The sequence below is a fragment of the Enhydra lutris genome, unplaced genomic scaffold, assembly GCF_002288905.1.
Source record: "Enhydra lutris kenyoni isolate GAN:26980312 unplaced genomic scaffold, ASM228890v2 scaffoldscaffold48, whole genome shotgun sequence".
NCBI classification, from domain to species: domain Eukaryota; kingdom Metazoa; phylum Chordata; class Mammalia; order Carnivora; family Mustelidae; genus Enhydra; species Enhydra lutris.
This window is the reverse complement of record NW_019154132.1, coordinates 6,208,622-6,232,739: the sequence shown is the minus strand read 5'-3', so window position 1 is coordinate 6,232,739 and position 24,118 is coordinate 6,208,622. Positions and strand designations below refer to the sequence as shown.

Sequence of the window (24,118 nt, the reverse complement as noted above, 5' to 3'; positions counted from 1 at the left end):
GAGAAACAGGGAGAGTGAGAGGAGAGGAGAGGAGAGGAGAGGAGAGGAGAGGAGGTAAGGAGAGGAGAGGAGAGGAAGTTGGGGGGGAAGGGAGGGATGAAGGGAGGAGAGAAGAGGAGCAGGGTAGAGGAAGGAAGAGGAGGGACAAAAAGGAAGGTAGGGAAGTGGGAAACGGAAGAGAAGGGTAGGGTAGAGGAGGGGGAAGCAGGGGGAGTAGAGAGAAGAGGGAGGAGGAGAGAGGAGCAGGGGAGGGAGGGGAGGAGGGGAGGAGGGGAGGAGGGAATGAAGGTGTTGAAGGGGAGAGGGAAGGGGGCAGATGAAAGAGGAGGGAAGGAGGAAGTGAGAGGAGAGGAGAAAGAGAAGGTTATGATGAACCTTGGCCCAGGAGACCTCAGGGAGGAGGGTTGAATTACTTGTCTAAAGCAGGAGCTGGCAAGGGGGTAAAGGCCGTGAAAGAAGAAAAGCACAATGGCTAAGGGGTCCACAGTTACCTAGGATGCACGTCCCCGAATTCTAGGAAGACACTAGAACACTTTGTCAATCTCTTTGAGCCTAGGTCAGGCCCACAGTGGACAGACCCTCTCAAGGTCCCTGTGAGGAATGCTGGGCACAGGGTGACCCTGTGTGAGAGACAAAGTGTTAGGAGGACTTGGCCATCTCACCCTTCACTTTGGGGCAGGAGAGGGATGAGACCAGCCTGTGGTGATGACAGTAACAGCAGCTAGAAGCCACCGAGCTCTTGATTATTGTACTTGTCTGGTATTATCTTAGTTAGTCCATGTGACCATCCTAGAGGTGGGCATTATTGCAGTCTCCATTTTACAGATGAGAAAACAGAGTCCCTGAGTGGGTGATAGCATCATGATAAAAAACGTGGGTTCTGGGACCAAACGCTGTGAGATCAAAGCCTACTTTCTCATGTGTGTGAGCCTTGACGCATCACTGAATCTCTCATAGCTTCTTTTTCCTCATCTGCAAATCGCCATACTCACCTCATAGGTTGTTGTGAGCTGTATGCCCCATACGCAGTAAACACTGAGCATCGGGGGGTCGTCGTTAGTATGGTCACTATTCTGTCCATGACTGACTTGCCCATAATAACGTGCTGGTCAGGGAAGGAATGGAGTCTTTCTGACTGGAAGTCTGTGCAGATAACCCCAAGGCTGCATTGCTCTTACATGAGAACTTCCGTGGAAAGTGCCTGCCTTAACAGACAGTGTGTGCTGTTCTGGGAAGGAGAGATCACATCAGGTCGAGGCACCAAAACTCAAGGTGGTAGAACAGTAGACAATCCTCAATGAACGGATAACATCTCAGTCTGTAGGCGTGGGTGCAGAGACCATCCCAGAGGCTAGAGAAAGTGGGAGCAAAAGCAAGGAGAGTGGTAGGCAGTCTACAGAAAGATCTAGAAGGCCTGCCCTGGATGGAGTCCAGGCAGTCAGCAGGAGACTAATGAAGATAAACCTCTGTCCAAGGCACTGCCCTCTTCTGGGAGACCCCAGCTTTGCCTTGAGGTTGGAGTCGCCTGGCAACCGGTGTGCCCCTATCCTTACCTCCCTCCCTTTTTAGAGCAAATAAAGATCAACCAGAAGCGCTATTGCTCCCACCTGTCTGAACCTATGTCACTCTCAAAGCAGGAAGGTCAGCGGACGTGTGCTTATACCCTAATGTACCCCGTCTGGGGCTGCATGTGTCCCTGTGAAAACAGAGATTGAGACTGGGTTAAATGGTGCTCCCAGTTAACTACCCCTGGCATCCCCCATGTGTGAGTCATAGTGTCTGATCCTCATGTGGAAAATGGCAGGGAGAGACACTCATTAAACTTTAATGAGCACGCAGCTCTTTATCTGTGCTATCAAAATATTTTGAAGAGAAAAGTATGTTTTATTAAATCAGACATGGAGGTTTTTCTCATGTGTTGATAGTTGTAAGATGCTGTAAGTCAAGAAAAGATTCACCATTTTGATTTTTAGTGAACAGCTACTTTTTGAAGAGGACGGGGACGTGGAGGGAATCTGGCTGTTCTCCAGGCTAGAGACTGGCTTGCTTGCAATCTGTGGTGTGTAACGTGGAAACAGTTCTGGTGGATTTCTCCAGTTCTCCATTACCAGTGAAGGCTTCGATTTTCAGGTTCTTTAGCCAAATAGATGAGAACTCCAGGAGGGACACCGGCAGTCCCTCTGTAGAGAGGTAGAACAGCATAGTGACTTCAAAGACTGGAGTCAGATCTCCTGAATTCGTAATCCCATGTGAGCTGCTTTGGGCTAATTACTGACCTCCTTCTACATAAAATGGCTCCGATAAGAGTCCTGGCCTGGTTGGGTTTCTGGGAGGAATCATTGAAATAATCCCCATAAAGAGTCTAGCAAGAAACCATGGTAATCATAGCACATACTCAACCACTCACACCTGGTCGCCATCTTGCTTTCTCTTCTCCTCCTCCTCCTCCTCTCCCTCCTCTTCCTTTCTCTCCGTCTCACACACATTGTCTCTCTGAACTTCTGAGCCCACTTTTGTAGAATGATTAACACTTAATTATTCATTCTTATTTTAATTAATAATAATTACTCTTTTAATTAATATCATAGATAATTATTAGTTATTACTCAGTACAATCCGATGCAAAACTCCAAGTTGTGAGCATTAACGTCAGGGATGCTTGTGAGAATGCTTAGCCCACACCAGGACCTGGTAGTTGCTGATAAATATCCCCTGCCTCCCTCCATGCCCGGTCCCCCGTGTGCCTGGGAATCCAGCAGGCGCACCCCTGAGAATTGCTTTGGGTAGCATGTGGCCCTCTGGTCTAGAGCAAACGTAACCTCACCTGGTGGCATCGACTCTGACCCCCGGGTGTGCAGTGTGTGCTCTGCTCCCTGGGGAACATGCCCAGGAAGGAGACCACTCTTACAGTGCTCGGCATGAGACTGTGAGAGAGGAGGCATTCCCGTGTTCCTCAGAAGACCTCCATTCAGGATCTGGGAAACGAACTCATCCAAGTGCCATTATAAAACAGCTCCGTAGTATTGTCACGTGGAACCCATCCTGCAGCCTTTATAGGACATCACAATACACTGAAAAAACTAATTTCCTCATATGAACTAGGGACAGTTTTGCTAGGAGAAAACATAACCACTTCCTCTGTGTGTGATTAAAAAAAAACTACAACCATGATCCTGATGTTTACAGCAGCGTGATTTACAATAACCAAGACATGGAAGCAGCCCGTGTCCGTCGGTTGATGAATGGATAAAGAAGATGTGGGGTGTGTGTGTGTGTGTGTGTGTGTGTGTGTGTGTGTATCATGGAATATTATTCAGCCATAGAAAGAAGGAAATATTGCCATTTTCAGTGACATGGATGGAGCTAGAGAATATAAGCAAAATAAATCAGAGAAAAGCAAATACCATATGATCTCACTCATACGTGGAATTTAGGAAACAAAACAAACAAACAAAGGAAAAAAGAGAGAGAGAGAGAGAGAGAGACAAACCTACAGACTCTGATCTATAGAGAACAAGCTGATGGCTACCAGAGGGGAGGGAGTGGGGGCCTGGGTGAAACAGGTGATGGGGATTAAGGAGCGCACCTGTCTCGACGAGCACTGGGTGTTGGTGTTGAATCACTGCGCTGTGCACCTGAAACAAACATCACGTTGTATGTTAACTGGAATTAGAATAAAAACATAAAATTAAAAAAATTAATTACAGCCATGAACACACAGGTGCCCCCAAATTTAAAGGAAAAAATCATTTAAGCATTCAAAATGAGAACAATTGAGAGTTTCCAAGCTTTTTTTGACATGGCTCCCTGCCTCCTCCCACCCCGAGTTGGGCCCAGTCCCCACTAGGTGTTGGGCAAGAGCCCTGCAAGCAAGACCGCAACAGGCATGTGCTCCTTGCTTATTTGCTCCGTTGGCTGAAAGTTTCCTTCCCTTTGATTCCTCCCTTCTAGCCGCTCACACATTTACACATTCAGGTATTCAATCCATCCAACAAATAGTTATTTGGTGTGCACTCTGTAAATAAGTTGTAGCAAATGCTTTAAAAAAAAAAAAATACCAGAGAAAAACTCAACACCGGGAACATTTTTATTGACTTTTTCTCTGAAATGGGGAGAGACTGCTGATTTCCCTTCTAGCAGTGGCTGCCCTCAGTCAGCTCCAGAAGTGCTGTGGCTCTATTCTAGCTCAGGTTGGCTGTTCTAACTCAGGGGCCGATGAGGGGAGGTGATTCGTAGAAATCAACATGCAGAATGTCCTCTGGGCTTGCAGCCTTGAGGACCACACAGGTCCCACAGGAAATGTCCCCAGTGTCCCCCTCCTCCAGCCCAGGAGTGTGCTGAGATCTTCCTTTGGGCAGGCCCCACTGCAGGCCAACACTGGTGCAGATAACCCAGCCTGGGGATGGGGGATGCAGGGAGGAAACCAAATCCAACCCACTCACCACCTGCTGTACCATACAGGGAGCAGCATCAGCCCCGAAAAAGGGGTGCCCTTGCCTAACTTGCACAGATAAACCCCAGCACTGTCTTCACATCCACATCTGCTCTGATTTGAAACACTATTGGTTTTTCCTCACTGGAACTCAGCAGTCTTACTGAGGTTAAATGTAGAATCCTCTCCATTCCCCCTCTGCTCATGCTCCCCAAAGCCCCTATTTTAACCAGAGGAGAGCAAAGCAGAGGGTTGCCATGGGGAGTGCCTGAGCCCTGCTCCTCCAGCATCTCAATTCACATGCCTCTATCCTGGAGGGAAGGTAAAATTGCAGAACTGCTTGAGGAATGAGTGCCCCCATGGCAGCTACTGGGTAAATCATTTTGTTCTGTGACAGCGTAAACATCTGAAACTTTCCAGCCAGGCAAGAAAGGCAGAAAGGCAGAAAGAAAGAAAGAAAGAAAGGGGGTGCCTGGGTGGCTCAGTGGGTTAAGCCACTGCCTTCGGCTCAGGTCATGATCTCAGGGTCCTGGGATCGAGTCCCGCGTCGGGCTCTCTGCTCAGCAGGGAGCCTGCTTCCCTCTCTCTCTCTCTGCCTGCCTCTCTGTCTACTTGTGATCTCTCTCTGTCAAATAAACAAATAAAATCTTTAAAAAAAAAAAAAAAAGAAAGAAAGAAAGAGAGGAAGGAAGGAGAAAGAAAGAAAGAGAGGAAGGAGAAAGAGAGAGAGAGAGAGGGAGGGAGGGAAGGAAGGAAGGAAGAGGGAGGGAGAGAGAGAGGAAGGAAGGAAGGAAGAAAACAAAGACTGTGTTCTGTCTCCTGAATCCTGACCGATAGAACCCTCCGATGTCACCAACCAAGCACATTTATCCGTTCCAACCTCCCTTGGGTTCTCCATGACTCTGCTGCATGTCTGGACCACCAGGAGGACCATAGGTCACCAGGGAGGCTGGTGGGCATGGGGACCTGAGCTTCTCCACTTCTCTTTCAAGTGTTGGTGGAGGCTGGCAGCTTCTCTCGTTGTGGCTCTTTACTCCAGTACCTGAGAAACCATATCTGTCCTTCCGCAGAAGAGGACTTATGGGTGAGGAAGTTCTCGTGGTCATGCTGGCCATTTAAGATTCTCCCTCTAAACGTCAATTGCATTTAGATTCAATAAGTGCCATGTTTCATATGCTTTGTCAGGTGATTTCACATTTCCTCCCAAGAACCACACAGGGAAACAAGGCCCAGAGAGTTAGAAGGACTTGGTCCGAGGACACACAGCAGCATCCCCTGGTCTTTACACCCTGAGTGCAGCACTCCCTCAGCTCCCCCCGACTGTGGTCCTGTTCTGTGTCCCACCCACTGCAGTCGTCCCCCTTGGCACTGTCTTCTCAATCTGTGGAGAAAAACAAGGATGTGAGTCTATCGGGTCCCATTCTGGGGGGCTCTGAGCAGGTGTAGCCTATGTACCCCGAAGGTTCCCAGATGGGGCACCACCAGCCATGGTTTTCCATGCTCGGGGAGCTGATTCTCTGCCCATTCATGGCTGTTTGTCACAGAGGAGCAGACCGTGCACATGCTCCATCAGCCAAGAGAGCACATCCTAGACGAGGTCTCTGAGCGAGCCCTGCCACTATAAGTGTGCATTTCCATTTCCCTGCTCGGCACAGCTACTGAACGACCTGTATTTGAGAACAAAAATGAGAAATCACTGCTAACTGGAGTGCCTAAGACATATTTTTTTCTATACATTCCCCGTTTGCTATATTTAATCTTAAAAAAGAAACATATATACAAAGTAAAACCTCAAGAATAATGAATCTTATCTACCTTCATATGATCCCACTCTGTTCAGGCTACCGGTTATTTTCTAAAATTAGATTTCTATCTTTACCTTAAATAGAAAATCCTATTATCGTCAAGTAATGTGTCAAGGCCCCGGGGCTACCTTGTCATGTTTTACTCTGGCGTAAGAATCAGATTCTCTTCCCCCATGAGGTCAAAAACAAAGACTTGGGTTATACATACATTTTCAAATTTAGTTCAGGGTCAGGTTATAATCACTGTGCTTACCTGGAAGTTTAATGGTAGCCTTAGCTAATATCGTGAATGATTTCATCAGTGGATTTCAGAAGATAAAGCAGCTACTTCCATCAGAAAAAAGTCACTATTTTTGCCTCTCTGCTGTCAGAGATGACAGTGTATGTAGGGCTTAAAGAGGAATGTTTTGGAGTCAGAAAGACCTAGATTGCTCACTGGGTTCTGCCAGTTTACGAGCGCCGTTCACTTGGGTTCTTTGATTACCTTCTAAGTGTCAGACTGATGTCAGCTGAATGAAGATAATGATAATGTTTGCCCCCAAGCCCATAAGGAGGGCTGGAGGGAGGATGGAACAAGATAATGTAAGTGAAACACAAGCCTGGATTACTAAAGGAACACTAAAAATTATGCGAGGTGCTATTATCAGGGATACCAATCAAAGTCCGTGTGGGGGTGTGGTTGAGCAGTGACTGGCACCAGATCGCCTGTCTTCCCTCTTACTTCCATGTGAACTCCAACAAGTTACTTCACTTCCCTGAGCCTCAGTTCCTCTTGAAAACAGAGACTCATATAGTATGTACCTCATAGGGTTGTGAGGATTAAAGAGTGTGTATCAGCGTGTGTGTGTGTGTGTGTGTGTGTGTGTGTGCGCGCGCGCGCGCACCTATCAGTAACTTTCTCCTTGACCAAAGAATCAAAATAGTTTCTCATTATCATGAAGTCCTACAAAAGACAAGAGCTCAATATGTCAGTATTGGTGAATGTTTAACTAGGAAAGCATCATATCCAAGTCAATATTTAAAAACAGATTTTTTTAAAAGATTTTATTTATTTATTTGACAGACAGCACAAGTAGGCAGAGCGGCAGGCAGAGGGAGAGGGAGAAGCAGGCTCTCTGCTGAGCGGGGAGCTGGATGTGGGGCTCAATTCCAGGACCCTGAGATCATGACCTGAGGTGAAGGCAGCCACTTAACTGACTGAGCCATGCAGGTGCCCTAAAAACAGATATTTTAGAGATGCCTGCGTGGCTCAGTCAGTTAAGTGGCTGCCTTTGGCTTAGGTCATGATCCCAGAGTCCTGGGATTGAGTCTCAAATCAGGCTCCCTGCTTCTCCCTCTGCCAGCTGCTCCCCCTGCTTGTGCACTTGCTTGCTCTCTCTCTCTCTCTCTCTCTGACAAATAAATAAATAAAATCTTTTAAAAAAATTTTAAAGAAGATATTTTAAATAGAATACTGAAAACAATAAGGACTATCAAACACATAGAAGAGACTTTGATGTCATGAAGAATGACATACACTTTATCCTTTTCTCTGGACTGAGTAATGGCTACTCTTCTCATAAGTGAGTACATATAAAAGTTTTTTCCTGACCTAACCTTCTCTGGATTGCTCAAGGCTCCCTTTGTTTAACTTCTTGCAAGAGCAAGAAATTCAGAAATACAATGACAATATAGGGAATTATTTTTACAGAATTAAAGAAAAGGGAACAGTGTGGGTTCCTTAAAGAACTAGATTTGGACATTTTCATCTACAATGGTCTTCTCAGCATTTGGCAGATACCAAAGCATGGCGCCTCGCTTCAATCAACACGTACTGTGAAAATACTATGTCCGTTTTCCTCAAAAGAAGGGAGGAACATATCTCCACTTAGTCTCCCACACAGAAACAGTGATGTTAACTGTTAGGCAGGCTTTTCTATTTGGCTGGTTTGAGTCTCTAAGGTTCATTAGCATCTCAATAGTCAGGCAAAGGATGTTTACATTCTGGGTGCAGGAGAGGAATGTCAGGAAAGGGACACTGAGTCTTTGTTAATTGCAAAAGAAACACTCTACAACCTGAGAAGAGACCTCTCCTTTCACCCTCCCACTTCTCCCTGGCCTCCTGCCTACTCAGAATTGGGGAAGCCCAGGGAATATTTACACACCCATGGAAGCAGCCAGCTACAGAAATAACATCTGAAGGGAAACTGGTTAGGCATGGTGCGGCATTATGTGAGAAGGCTTAATCTTCGAATCATGGCCAAATCTAAAGCCTGTCCATGAAGACCCAAAGAACAGAGAGAGGCCAGACTTTCAAACACTTAATTTCCCCAACACTGTCAAAAGTGACCTGGAAAGTACACTTTGCTTTCCACAGTGCAGGAATTTTCCTGTAGAGCTAGCCTCACACGTGGAAATCATTTTTCACCAGCAGCCCATGAACCTGGGGAGGTCCATGGATAGATCTTCTGGGTCTGTAATGAATCCCCAAAAACCACACGTGAGGGGTGTATGTGTCTTGTATTTGTGTGTCTGTGTTGAGGAAGGGTCAGTAGCTATTACCAGATTTTTGTAAGGGGCTTCTGTCCATACCTATAATAGCATGCCATGAAGACAGCAGATGGCTACAAAATATCCCCCCCGAATTTAAAGTGATCAGACTTTTACCAATAGGGTCTCTGAAGCAGCCCCACTTTCTCCAATTCAGACAGATTTTGTAAATATTATCTTTATCTTACATATTTAAAAATCTAAGTCTTCTGAAATTTTATTGCCAACTTAGGAAAAATATGTTGGCCACACTCAAAAATTAAACCAAGAGAAATCAGAGTATTCTCATAAAGCACTTTTGTACTTCCAACGTATATATTGAGAGAATCGGGACATCTGGGAAGGGGGGTGAAAATTTCAGCTTGTCTTCTAAGTGTTTTTTCTATATCGGAGATTTTCACCTAGGGAGCACTTTTCTAAGTTGACTCCTAGACGTCAACAGGGGTGCTTAGAGTAAACTTATTACAGGCTCCGTCTGAGATTCTGAGTTAATTGCTTGGGAGTGGGCCTAGACCTCTGTGATTTTAAAGTTCCCCAGGTGACTCTGTATGCATGGCAGGCTGAAGACTACTGGCGAAGCACTGGAGAAACCACTTAGCCTATGATCTGTGCTCTCTTGATGACACATGCTGTGGTCAGCACCATGATCATTGTCTGTTCTACACCTGATCCTTCTGACCCTACCACTCCACACATCCCACCCAGCAGATATTGATTTGAATGTAATAAACATGGAGAATTGGGTGCAATTTTCATTTTTCTCCTAGATTTTTAAAATTCCATAGATGTAAATTTAGACACAAACTGTGTCTCAAAGAGTAAAGCCCATGAAGATTTGTTCTTTACTGCAAAGTCAGTCAGAGAGTCTTTTTCTCTGGGAATTGTCCTTCCTCTTTTCCTCTGTTCATAAGAAAGGCTCATTTCCACATGATTTTTTTCTATAGTATATGACACTTAAAGAAATAAGGTATAAGAATGGCTGAGTCCTTACATAGGAAACTCAGTCAATAAATTCCATTGTTAAGAAGTTAACCTAATTTCACAAATATTTGCTGGGCACTGGCTAGATGTTGGAGTTGAAAGTACACTAAATACATGGTGAATAAAACAACCTACCTTGAGCATTGCTATTCCAAAAACAGTATGAGCTATAAAGTATGGGGCTTTTGCCTTGTGTCCTACAGCATGTTTATTGCTTTGTATGCATAATCCCATTCTACCCACAAGGTAGGAACTATTACTATTACTATTATCTCCCAAGTTATGTAGAAGTTAGTTGGATCTATCCATTTGGCACAGATTATCTCTTAAACAAACAAACCAACCAACCCCAGAGCCACATGGCCATTTTCCAGCTCATTGTGTTGGTGTCGGGAAAGCGTACTATTCCTGGAACCTAGTAAACATAGCCTAGGAGCAAATAATAATAGCATTTCACATCAATGATCCCACTAGAATGTCAGTCCAGTCTTAGAGACAAGAAAACTGAATCTCAAAAAGGTTGAGGAAGTCACCCAAGGCCCCACTACAAGTGCTGAACTGACCTTGAACTCTGGCCACCTCATGAGATCCTTTGCCAAATACCTGATATTTCTGAGACTTGTCATAGATAAACTTGCCAACAAAGGGCTTAGACTCTGTTGGACTCAGACATTGTAACTGCAGATGAAAAGTCTTTTTTTGCCTATCTTAGTATCCAAATTCCTTTTCTTCAAGTTCCACAGTGAAGACTCCCTCTTTGGCCATATTTCTTTCTAGTGTACCTAAAGGTGAGAAGGCTCAGCCCCCCTGGAGCATTTTCTTCCTCTTGAACGCAGGAATCCCCTGTGTGCTGGCAGGAAACTTGAGTCCTGTCCAGAAGCAGAGTCTGCCTGGCCACCCTCACCATGGAAATGTATTGCTTTTCACCAAATACACTTCTACCTCCTGCTGAGAAAGAGCAGCTGGTGGTCACGGCTATTAACCTGAGCTCTAATTAGGGTGGTTTTTATAATGAGGAAAAGAGTGTGATCCTAATTAGTAATTTTCCATCTTTGTCTCAATAGGTATCCCCCAGTCAAAGCAATCAGCTATCCTCATCACACAAGTTCTATTGCCAGAAAATAACCATTCTGTAGAACCAGCAAAAGTGAAGATGGCTAAGGACACAGGAGAACAGAAAGATTTTATGTGCTGCTAATGAGTTGCATTCTCCTCCAACTCCTGTCTTAGGTCCGCGGCGCCAGGATGGTCGGTTCTGACATGGTGGTGACAGTTGAGTTCACCAATCCTCTAAAAGAAACTCTGAGGAATGTGTGGATACACCTGGATGGTCCTGGAGTGTTGAAGCCAAGGAGGAAGATGTTCCGGTAAGGTGTGGGTTGGGGACTGAGAAGGTGACAAGGGACGTGGGACTGTGGGATGGCTTAGCTTTCTCTGTCTTTTCCAAACTTACATCTAATACCTGATGAATATGTCTGAGAAGCTGCCGCCTTCTTATTGGCCATTTCTAGGAGTCAGGGGGTAAAAGTAGGTTGGTTTGGCTGGCATTTCCATCATTTAATCCTTACGACCACCCTAATGAGGTAGGTACTATTATCATCACCCTTTGGGGAGCAGAGGCTTTGAGAAGTCAGCTGGTTTGCCCCAAGTTTTACAGCTTATAAGAGGTGCCCAGATTCAGCCTCAGGGTGGCTGATTCAGAAATTATGTTTCAAGCGTTCTGCCATACCACCTCCTCAGGTGTCAATTCTACTAATATACATGGAGTATCTAGTTTGTGTCAGATATTATGCTGAAAGATGTCCCTTTTCAAGGGTCCTTTCTTTCCAGCCCCACCTTCCAGATTTCCCTGATACAAGCATTCTAGAACTGTTGCTTTCTGTAAAATAAAGGGGAGCCTAAAGAATTTCAGACTTGGTTTTCTATTTAGGGGACCAATAACTACCTCAGGCTCTGTGATAAAATGAATGGGACTGCTTCTTTCACATCTAGTCCCATCAGACTGTGCCTTATAGTGGCTCAGCTTCTGTGACTTCTGCTGACAAAGAGTGTACCCCAACAAGACAGCGCATTCCACAGTCAGGTAGCTCTCATTGTTCAAAAACAATTCTACCTTCTGATCCTACCTGGTGATCCTAATTCTGTCATTTGGGTCAGCACAGAATAAAGCCCATCTCTCTTCCATCTGGTGCCTTAGAAATATTTGCAAACAACTGTCACATCTTCTCTAACCCTCTCCTGACCCCTAATGTGGCTTTAGCTTCCGCCGCTTTCCCACATACTCCAGGTCATCTGTGCTGCTCTTAAAGTGTGACACCCAGAATGGATCCCAATCTTTGAGGCTTAATACTTTCATTTCTACCACAAATAAGTCCCTGTCAGCATCAATCAGTCTAGCATATTTCCTGTGGGGTGAACTTCTGAAGCATGGAAGGGGAGGTGGAGGGCTGTAGAAAGTGCCTGATAACGAGATATGTTAGGAATCTCCCTAACACCCTTTCTGGAAATTACCCCCTCTGAATCTGTGGGACCAGGCCAAGGCTTCCTTCACCCCTTCCGGAATGCCTTTAAAGAATAATTTGCCCACTAAGGGCTCTCTGCATTTCTTTCAAATTACAGTGTTCACAGCTTCTGCAATCCCATTGTCCAAGAGATGCCTGCTGTCCATGAATGCAATAAACAACAGGGAAAATAATTTGAGTGCTTTTTTAAAAATGCAAGCACAAAACATAACAATGCTTCCTGTGCTAATAAGAACGTTGAAGGGAAAAAAAAGAATTAAATTAGAAATCATCCTTAGCGAGAGGGAGAGGTCAGCAGTGATAGCCCTGCTTTCATCAGAAACGACAGCCTCACTCACCCCTTCTCACACCTTCCCACTCGAATCAGATGCGAGAATCACTCAGCCAAAGTGAAACACGTTTCTTCCTCAGAACAACCCACTGCTGCATCCAATTTTTCCTTCTCAAGCGGTAACCCTAGAAACCTCATCTGCGGGTACTAGAACCTCCTGCTACCAGCACACCTTGGCTGTGGCAAAAACCCCACCTTGATCACAGACCAATGCATGAAAAGGGACAATCTGTGTATTAGAAGAAAGATTAATCTTCACACAGTGGAATGACCCACCATTTGGGATGCATAGGGCTCTAAGTGGGTGGAGTGTCCAGGTGCTTATGGGTAATATCTGACATTGCAGTAGGGCAAAGTGGAGTGAATCATGGAAAGGATGGAAGAGTCCAGCCCTTACATGGACACAAGGCAAATGCCCTGCCCACACTCTTCCTTAAGGTACTGTTTGTCATTACTTCCAACACAGCCATGGCAGATAGCTAACAGACAGAAAACAAGGTCCTCAATCTCTTATGGGAATCCAGATGCAGGGGGTGGATCTCTCCAATGCAAGAGTAGCTTTATTTCTCTGAGACTGTCAACAATTGGAAAGAACTTGAGAGGGAAAATAGTTACGATCGAGGGTGGGTTTAGGACTCTGGAGAGAGCACTACTTACCCTGTCTCCTCCTGACTCCAGCACACACATTCACAACCAAGACCTGAGCCAGCCAGCACCCACATCCATATTGTCAGATAATTATAAGCACTCCAGGGTACCCTATGCTGCCAAGATCTGATCTAAGAGTGACAGATCCATGTAACAACTTGGACCCTTAAAAAGAGCAATGTGTAGAAACAGAATCATTCACAAGATTGTATTCCCTTCTAGGATACACATCTTGAATAGTCAAGGGAATCACCCATAGTCCTGTCAGGGCCTTAGAAGACAAAGGGCATCAAGCTCAAAGCAAGGGTCCTGGAAGGCAAGAGCTAGAGAATAGGGAATTGAACTAGGAATGAGGAAAGCAGCGGTGTTTCACTTTTTGCTCAGGGTATGAGCCAACTTGCTCCGAGATGCTTCACCTTCCTGCCTTCTGCCACCACCTCCCACCTATCTCAGATGCTTGAAAGTGCTGCCCCCACAGACTCTCAGTTTCCAAGTTTCTGTACTTGATACTTCCAGAACATCAAATAATTCATCTTCCAGATTCATTTTTGTCTTTAAAAAATGATCAGGTTCAGTAAGTTATTTCGAGAGAAAAGTTCCCCGACTTTGTGATTTTTTTAAAACAATTTTGCGTTTCTTTCGTAGGACAGAAGCTGAGGGCTAAACACATGGAGAACAACCCATAGATAGTTGCAGTTTATTGTAATAATAATCCCATTTGCCTGTATGCATTCAAGATGATAAATGACCAGTGTATCTTGATAGCTCAGCACATTAACTGAGAACCATTTATCACAACATCTATCCTCAGGCAAATAGGATTATTCCAGTATTACTCCACTTACCAATATGAGTGAGTGATTCTTTTCTCTTTCTGGACATATTTATGAATAAACGCAGACTTAGACATACATGTGCATCTTCATGTATGAGTATCTTTGTATGATAGTCTTGAGTAGACATCTATACATGTATGAGATACGTATGTGAATATTATTATGGGGCTGAGTTTATGAGTGGGAGTCAATAATGAAGTGAAGCTCAGGGATTATAGTTTCTATTTGAGGTAGTCACCTGCGTTACGTGGCCCCAGGCCAGATCCCGAAGCAAGACAACTATTTTGCAAAGTGTTTCTGATTGATCACTTGGGGAAACCAGGGAAGAAAGAATGAATGGATCAGGGTAAAAATAGCCCAGCTCTTGAGAAATAAATATCTTAAAACATGTATTTATATTGAATTAATCACTGTAAATTGAGGACAAAGAACTGTTTCTCTGCAATCAGGCAGGAGGAACTTATTTTCCTAGTTCTTTTGCAGAGTTCAGGCAGAGGAAACAACCACCACAAGGGTGATTGTGTTAATAATAGTAATTATAGCAACAACAACAGTAATACAAATCTAAATGACACTTGGCGATTGCCATATATGCCATGCTTCTAAGTGCAGTACAAATAATAATTCACCCCTCTCCACACTCTATTCATCTTTTCAATATTTATTTATTTGATAGAGAGAGAGAGAGAGAACGCAAGCAAACCTAAGTAGGCAGAGTGGGAGGCAGAGGGAGAGGAGAAGCAGGATCCTCGCTGAGTGGAGAGCCCGATACAGAGCTTGATTCCAGGACCCTGGGATCATGGCCTGAGCCAAAGGCAGACACTTTACCAACTGAGCCACCCAGGTGCTCACAAACTCTATTCAATATTCTGTAGCATCTGCCTTTTATAGGCAAGGAAACACATGATGAGGTCAATGTTTTTCAACCCTTGAATCATAAAATCAATTTACTGAGTTTGAACAATACCTATCTAGGTTATATGTGTGTACTTTTCACCCAGTTTGGCTTTTATATAATGGGTGAAAATAATTTATAGAACCACATTTATAAAGAACAAAAATAAAGAAGAGAATCAGCAAATACCAAATTAATTGAGACATTTAGACCAGCAGTGGCAGAGTCCATGCCTGGAGCCGTTCCAAAGAGAGGAGTCCCCAAGGCCTTAGAGGCCTTTCCCAATTCACTGAACAAAGGTAGAAGAGTTTGAAAGGGATTTGTTATTTAGTGTCTACATTTCTAAGGTTTAGAAATCTATCCCAGAGGATGTACACCCACTGCCATCTAAAATAGATATCGTTTTAGCTCTATTTGAGGAAATTTGGGGGTTCTAACTTTACATAGAATAGGTCAAGCACAGGTATGTGGCCCCCATTTCTCCTTGAATTTTGGCTGTGTTTAAGGTGATGCTCTATGGTCCTGGACCCTCAGGGCAAATAGGGGATCACACACTGAGGCCTTTGAACCACTCCAGACTTTCTTTGGCAGTTCCCCTCCCTCATGACCCCTCCAACCACCACTCCAGTCTGAAGCTACAGCATCCCCAGCTCCTTTGATCCCTCAGTCCCTCCATGGTACTAGTAGGAAGCACCCTCCACTAGGGATGTACTCACAGAATTCCTCTGCACAGCATGTTCCTCATATCTAAGCATGAGTACACTTTTCATTTTCCCCAGCACTTTTTTGTTCATCCATGGTCTGGGCCATCAGGCTATGAATGTGGAAGATTCCATAAGTCTCCTTAGGATCTCATCTTCTTTGCCTATAAATGAGGTAGCTGGACTAAGTGATTTCTAAGTCCTTTCCAATTCTGACCTGCTGTGCCTCAGTAATCCCCATGAAAACAGGTCCCTTTTCTGTCTAAGGCACTTATGGTGGTCTCCCTTCATCTCCCTAATGTCCTCCCAGAGAAGTGCTGGCCCAAGATCCCCAGCAAGGCCACCCACTACATGCTCTTCCTGAGGATCAGCAAGCAGAGACCAGGAATCCTCTATGAACAATACTGCAAGAAGCTCTTGGTACTGAATAAAAGGGCATCTGTCTTTCTTATTAAAAAAAAAAAAAAAGCTAGCACAGAGATCAGAAAAGTCATCTTCATGGAGGCTATAGTATGAAATACAGTATACAATAATAGAAAGAGCATAGATTTGGGAATCAGAACAACCTGGCTCCAAATCTCATCTCCGCCCATTCACAGCTGTGTGATCTTGGAAAAACTGCTTCACTTGTTTATTCCTCCATTTTTCTTAATTATTCAGTGTGTCAAATGGTACCTACCTCGAGGGACTATCATGCATGTAAAACCTGCATGTAACTTCCGCCTGAGGCTTCCATAGTGTAATACATGTGAAGCACCCCAGAGAAGCCTAAATCTTCCCAACCCTGGTTGATCTCAGTCATTCACTGGAGTGGGCTTGGCCATGAAGCTTAGGAAAATCTCAGAGCATAGGCTGCAGAGGGAGACGAGAATACCAGAACCATTAAAGGCCAGCCCCATTATCAGAATGGATACAACTGAATAGCAGACAGGTGCTTGGGCACGGGGATCCAATTTGGTGGTTAAACAGGATTATGAATTATGGAGCATGCACACACTCCATCCGTTGGCATCAGGTACGGTTATGTTCCAGGTCTTAGGCTTGGGAACAAGCTCTGTCCCAAAGGGATTAGCAAGAACCAATTAGAATATCTGGACCTCAGCAAAGGAGCTGGGGATTCAGATAGGAGTGTAATTCAGGAAGGAGCTAGAATGACCCAAAATGAGCCCAGGAAGATCAGTCACATTCATGAGGCTACTGTGGAGGCTGGGGTATAAGCTAGACTTCAGGTGACTCATGCCTGGTGGGAGACTCAGCCCTTCACCAGGCACTGGATGGACCATATCTACTGCGTGGCCGCAGATGCCAGCTGATGCACCCAAGTGGAAGGAACGATGACCCAATGAGTCTGTCATTGGCACATCCCCATCTAGGGACCTCACTTGGGTTGGAACTGGTAAAACCAGCCCTTCTATCTCCTCTACCATCAACTGAGAGAAAAAGAGCATGTGATGGAAGCAGGGGTTCTCACTGCTTCCTGGTTAAGGTGGGGAACTGGATCTGCCTCTCTGCAAAGTAAAACCTTTCCTCTCCTTGTCATCCTTTCAGTGAAATACAGCCCAACTCCACCGTGCAATGGGAAGAAGTGTGTCGACCCTGGGTGTCTGGCCATCGGAAGTTGATAGCCAGCATGACCAGTGACACCCTGAGACACGTGTACGGTGAGCTGGATTTGGAGATTCAGAGACGACCTTCTGCATAAATGCACAGGGAGCTGAGACGGACCTGAGTACTGGGCCTCTTGTAGTCTTGGCTAAAGAAATTCTAATGCAAAAAATAGTCAGCTCTTGCTTTAACTTAGGTGTGGAGACTCAGCCAGGACTACGAGGGGCCCTAGAGTGGAGATGCCATGTATTTCAAAGACTACTTTTCAGTGTGACTATTCAATCTGGAAGTTAGTTTTTAATCACTCCACCTTCCAAAGGATTCTGAGCATTAGCCTTAATTAAGCTCTAATTAAGTTCTCATAGCTCATAAGAGTAAAAGTCATCATTTATCATCACAAATGGGTGCAGTTCCAAATATCAGAGGACTTCTCTTAACAAGGGGATTTGCTCAATACCTGGTTTCGTAAAAACAAGACTCTGATCTCCCACTCAGCCTTTTGGAGGTAATATACTCCCCAAAAGGTAGAGAAGCACATGATTTGGGCCCTAGAATTCTATACTCCCTTTTTGGAATTAGGTTCTACGCTCTATGTCAGACTATTTTTCCCAGATATTGAGAACAACATCATTTTTCTTCTTGGCAAAGCCAGGGCAAGGTCTTTCATCTTGCACCTGCGGCAAAACAACTATCTGCCAAATTTCACAGATTTACCTTGTGAGAAGATGTGGCCCCATATTAACAAATTGCATTTGTGGGAAAGTTAATCACCTAAGAGGAGATAAGATAGCAGGTGCAATACCCAGATCTATTAAATAATGTAGTATTATGGTGTGTTCTATAAGAGGTGTCACACTGTGGCCTGATCAGCAGGAACCAATATCCTTAACTTTAACTCTTTGGGGGCCGCAGGACTAGAAAGTAACAAGGCTAACTTGAGACAGGAAAAATGAGGAATTGGTCTCTTTTATTAGTGATTATATTTCATCTGTCTCTCTGGGATCATCTCCTTCGCACATTGATGCCAGCCCAGGTACATTTTTAGAGAGAGAATAAGCCCTATGAGTTGAAGAATCTGGCAGACTTAGTGGCCAGACATATAGAAATATGGGCAGCCACTAATTCCCTGTTGTCTTTCATATCATTCATGTGATATGAATGTCCTTCATATCACCTCAGCTTAGGACTCAGAAACTAAAAGGTAATACAGACACCATCATGCAAGTGGCCAATGCTAACGCAGACCCAATGACAGAAGATGCTGACATCATTTGCATTATGCTCCAAGGTTCCAACTGGCAAGGCCACCTGCTGTTTATTTGCAAGGCTGATTTATGATCAAAATTATCTATCAATATGCCTAAGGTATGATTCTTAGCAAAAACAAAAACAAAGTGGGAGAAGCTAGAATGAGTTTTTCTGATCTGCATAACCACATTTCTAAGCCTTTGAGACTCTTCTGGGAACCAGCGATCCATGAGGACTGCTGGTCACCTCCTTATGTGCATTATATCTAATTCTATTAAGTAATTAATAATCCCAGCATTTGCCGAGCTTTCCAATACCCAATTTTAAAATGAAATGCACGTTGCTATATGGTTAAACTGGCTTAATGTAATTATATGCTTATTAACGAGAATGTAATCAAAGCTTCAAATAAAGTTGATGTGATTGTGTTTGCATCTGCATAAAAGTGAACATTTTTAATTTTCAACACAACATACTACTAACCACAAGTGGTCAAAAAACCATCCTTCCTTAGCAGTAGATGACCTACCCTGGCTAGGAAAGCAAGCATTTCTCCTTTAAAGGAAATGACTTTAATAGGTACTCATGCACAGTTAGCTTTCCTCGCTGCTCTCTTTTCATTTTATTAGCCACATTCATCAAAGGACGAAATGTATTTAGTTCAACACCAGCTTCCAGAAACTGCAAAATATCTGTAGATACTTTTTCATGAATGATCTCACGAATCATTACAGTGAATCAGTGGACAAGCCAGTGTTAACACCTATCATAACGGACACCTTTTGTGGTCTTAGAACAGAGATGGAAAATATACAGCAAGTGTGTATGGTAGATCCTACATTCATGGCAACATCACAGAACAATTGCAGCTCAGATAGGACCTCAGAATCCTCCTCAATGCAGTACTCCAGGCAGCTACTACCAACTGATTTAGAGTTGGCACTCAAAATAAAACCTATTCATCATGCCTAAGAGACATCCCATCCCCTCTGACAGCTGGAATTCTACACTGTATAATAATGCTGTGGCTCTAAAAATCATTTTAGCAGTGGTAACAAGCAATGAATTGCAGATAGCACCAGAGACTCTGAATTCTAGTTTCTGCCCCTGCTAGTCCTGTATGCTTCTGAACAAATCTTCATGTTTATAGCTTCAGTGACCAAAGAGGAGTAAGGATACTTACATTTCCACAAGATTCTTCTGGGGATATATGGAGAAAAACTTAACAACAATGCATGCAAAACTGTAGGCAGATAGATGATAGACAATGAGATAGGTAGATAGATAGACGATAGGTAGATAGATAGAAAGAGACAGTGACAGAGAGAGAGAGGGATTGTATGAATACATTTTTCCAAGTAATTTCACCTCATCAACCTTATAAAAGAAATAAATATAATTATTTGCAGCCTGTTGATAAAGATCCTAAAAAGGCGTAGAAAGCCACACATCATGGCAAATCGAGCTACAGATATAAGCAAGTGGTGAAATCAACCCTTGGTTTACTGTATATTCTTTTTTTTAAATTTTTTATTAACATATATTGTATTAGTTGCTTCAAGGCTACAGGTCAGTGAATCATCAGTCTTACACAATTCACAGTGCTCACCATAGGTTTACTGTATATTCTTTAAATCTTTTGTCTCTCAACGTTTTTAAGAATATGGAATTAAAATCAACTTCAAGACTCTTCGTAGAGCTGCAGTATAACAACAAAAATATGTACAAACTTATAATAAAAATATGGAAGGAAATCGAGTTTGTGCAATCAAGTCACAAAATTCCAGATGTAAGTTTTTCATTTATGAACATTCTTCCAATATTACTACAAAGCTAATAGTCAACCAACCCAACCATCCATTCATTCATCTTTTCTACCATCAAGCCATCCTCCTGACAACTAGCCCACCAGCCAGCCGTACGACCACACATCCATTTTTATTCCAACAATCTATTTAACCATTCATGCATTAATTAATTGTGCAAGCATGAATTTAACAAATATTTATTGAACATTAGCCATCATCCTAGAGTCTGGGAATTCAACAATGAAAAGTCCCATGACCCCTACCCAGAAAAAATCTCATATCCAGAGGTGGGGGGCAGATATATAAATAGATAAGGTACATGGGGACACTAGAGTAATAGAGAGTTGCCCTGCATACCATGGGAATAAAGAGAAAAAATGCCTGAAAACGCCTCCTTTACTATCTCCATTAATGGAGAACAAACTTGAACTATGAAAAAAAAAAAAAAAAGAGCAAGCGGTAAGATATAGATCATTTGACAAAGAAAAGCTCATGTAACAGCCTAGAGAAGAGAATGAGAATGACCTTTCTGGGGAACTGCAATTAGCTTGGTGTGGCAAGATGGTCAGTATCCAGCAAGAAGAGGCAGGGCTCTCCATATTCACCATAGTGACTCACGAAATCACTTGTAAATGGTATCTACAGAGATTTCAGCCACAGAAGTGCAGGTACGGGTCAAAGTTGGAGCACTTTCAAGAATGAGAATTTGTTCCTTCTGCCCTGTGTTGTAGAGAAAGGCTAAGAAAGACTGATAATTAAAAAACAAAACAAAACAAAAAAAAACTGGATCAAAACTAAGAACTATAGTGGGTGGGTCAAGGAGGGATGAGATCAAGAGAGTATGCGGTGGAATGTCTAACTCAGGTCAGTGAGAAAGGTATAAGGTTGGGAGCATGGCCACTTTGGGGTATATGAATGGGAAATTAAATGTACCAGTGAATACAAAGTGAGAATATAAAGTGAATACAAAGTGAGAAACGTAGTATGTCAAGGTTGTCTATTTCAAAGACTGATACAGGTAAATGACAGATAAGTTCCTAGAGGCTGAAATTTGGGAAACCAAGTAGTTACCATTGGCAGAGACTGATGAAGACCCAGGATCTTATTCCTAGGGTTATTCTTACTTCTATGTAAAGGCCAACTTCTCCAACTCAGTACCCAAGAAATCCACATGCTTCTACAGACACTCCTTCCATATTCAGCACTTTGACCCACTTAGACTCAGTTTTACCTCCTGTCTCCATAGAATGAAAGCAAGATCAGAAAAACATCTTTTGAGGGTGCCTGTCAGAAATCACTCTATAAAAACAAACACATAAATACATGAGAAGAAAAAACAAAGAGCTCTGTTGCAGTAAGATGAGTAACTAAGAGATTGTGCTCACCTCAACTGCTGGGAGTTAATCTGAGTACATTTAACCTCCAAAGACAATGGCCATTTTCAAAAAGATGCTTGGTCAGTTTACTGCTGACACAATTAATGAAATCCTATTAGTTTTCACACTAATCATTGTTCCAGGACTTAAGTAATTATCTAAGCAATGTTTCACCGGCCCTGAAACTAATTCAAATACAAGGGGTCCTAATGAGTATTTCCTATTAGTAAATAGCAAATACCTATAACACAGAAAGCGTCCTTTTCTCTTTTTGGTTTGAGCAAGTTTAGACAGTGGAAAAATACAACAAGGTTAGACAGTGTAAAAATGATTACACTCAGAGTTTATTACCTAAAGGTGGTGGATTATAAAATACCATAAAATTGTTGTTACTTCTTCCATTGAGAGGTGGGGTCCACCTTCCCACCCCTCAACTCTAGGCAGGCTCTTTGATTGCTGTGACTGAAAGAATGTGATAGAAACAATGCTACAAGTTCTAAGGCCCAGGTCTTGGGAGAATAGTGGCTTTCAGTTCTTGTCTCTTGAAATCCTTTCCTTGGAAGGTCTGAGTTTCCACGTAAGGCTCAACTACTTTGAGACTGCCATGCTGGAGAAGCCACATGTTAATTCTCTGATCAGCCATCATAGGTGAACTCAGCCTTGCAACAACCTCCATCAAGGTATCATTTTTGATAATAAAGTTATCTTGGGCTCCCCAAATCAGCCCATCCACCAGTGTGTACCACCCACCACCAAGTGACCTCAGTCACTTAGAGCAGAAGAATCATTCTCCCAAGCCTTGCCCAAATTCCTGACCAAATCATGAGATATGATAAAATGGTTGTCGTTTTAAGTCACTAGATTTGAGGTTATCTGCAATACAGTAGGATAAAACCAGAGCGCTGAGCCCAACCATCTCAGAAAGGAGAACGATTTATTGCTTAATGCTCTTCCTGCTTTGCGGAAATGCTATGTGTTTGAACTTCATTGTTTCTTTCAAAAAAAAAATATATAGGACAATGCATAGATTGTCATTACTCAGCAGCTCCCATGTATCTGAAGAGATCTAACATGTATACTTCCAAGTTTAATAGTTCCAGTATTGCCAGTTCCTTGAACTCTTCCTTTTAAAGTTTGCTTTTCTGGCATCTTCATCCACTTCATTGAGGTTTGGTTAGGTGCCATTAGGGATAACTTGAAGATGAGAGAGAGAACACAAGGATGGAGGATGACACTGCTCTCCCACAGAGACTTAGGAAATAGGGCCATTCCACTGAGAACCGCAAAGCAATGTCAGATCCTCTACTTCCCCCACAAATCCAGCATCCCCATGAGCTGAAGTACTAGGGAAGTGTCTGGTCATGAACTTACATGCTGTTGTTTTCCTCTGAACATTCAAAAATCCCTTGATTTGCACATAGGTCTACACTGATTTGGCTCTAACTATGTGAAACAAAATGGAATAAAGTAACTTATTTTTATATCAGTTATACCTAAACCTGAAATTTGTGGCCACAGTTACAGATAAGCCTGATAATGGCCTAAAACCTGAAGTGTTCAATTAAAGTTGAGTCAAATATTAGCCATTTGATGGCAGTGACCCTAGAGTGATCTTGCCCTTTAGAAATGTGTCCTCAAATTTGAGAGGCAAAGTGTGGGTTTTGGGGGTAGGGAAGGAAAAAATGAAACAAAATGGGTTCAGGAAGGAGACAAACAATAAGACTCTTAATCTCAAGAAAAAAAGAAAAAAGAAAGAAAAAAGTAGAAGCAATTTTGCATTGACTTAAAAAAAAAAATGGTGTCCTCAGCACTCACCAGTAGTCATAATGAGTAGCTGTCCTCTGTCCAGCCTCTCATCTACAAGGGCCTTTATGTCACATTTTTGTGCAGTCTTTCATCAAAACATCCCAAACCACAGAAGGTGTATTCCAGCTGGTTCCCCACTAGTCTTTAGTGAATGCTTGTTGCCCTCACCTGTGCTTCTCAGCACTACACAGCCCTCAGGAAGTGGAGGACAATCTGATTTGCCACTCTATACCTTTTCCTCAAAAGAGAGATTCCTAAGCTTAGCAGACCATGACCTTATATTACAAACTATGGCATTTAATATGGACTTTGAATAGTTTCCTACCATAGTGACACCTTTATTTTCTTGCTTTTAATGATATTTATCATTTACTTTTTCTTTACTGTTTCTGGGACTAGTTTCTGATGGCTAATGTTACCCATATTTCAAAACAGGACACCTATAGCATCTGGGGATTTTCAAGTGAGAAGTTCACCCTGCCACCAAATATTCCCCTACCCAAACCAGACTTGTCCAGGCTGATGTACTCATGATACAAAAAAACTTTATTTTTTATACATTGCTTTTACTACAGACACAAGGCCAAGCTCATGA

General features: G+C 43.2%; 1 protein-coding gene across 1 annotated transcript in view; it reads left to right on the top strand.

The window, feature by feature from the left end:
• Positions 1–18,964, top strand: part of LOC111156704 (coagulation factor XIII A chain) — a 161,929-nt gene extending 142,965 nt beyond the window's left edge. Inside the window, exons 14-15 of the mRNA XM_022517741.1 lie at positions 10,978–11,114; positions 17,229–18,964. Of these exons, the coding sequence (XP_022373449.1) occupies positions 10,978–11,114; positions 17,229–17,382 (291 nt within the window). The 3' untranslated portion in view covers positions 17,383–18,964. The remainder of the gene's footprint in view (positions 1–10,977; positions 11,115–17,228) is intronic.
• The last annotated feature ends 5,154 nt before the right edge of the window (positions 18,965–24,118 follow it).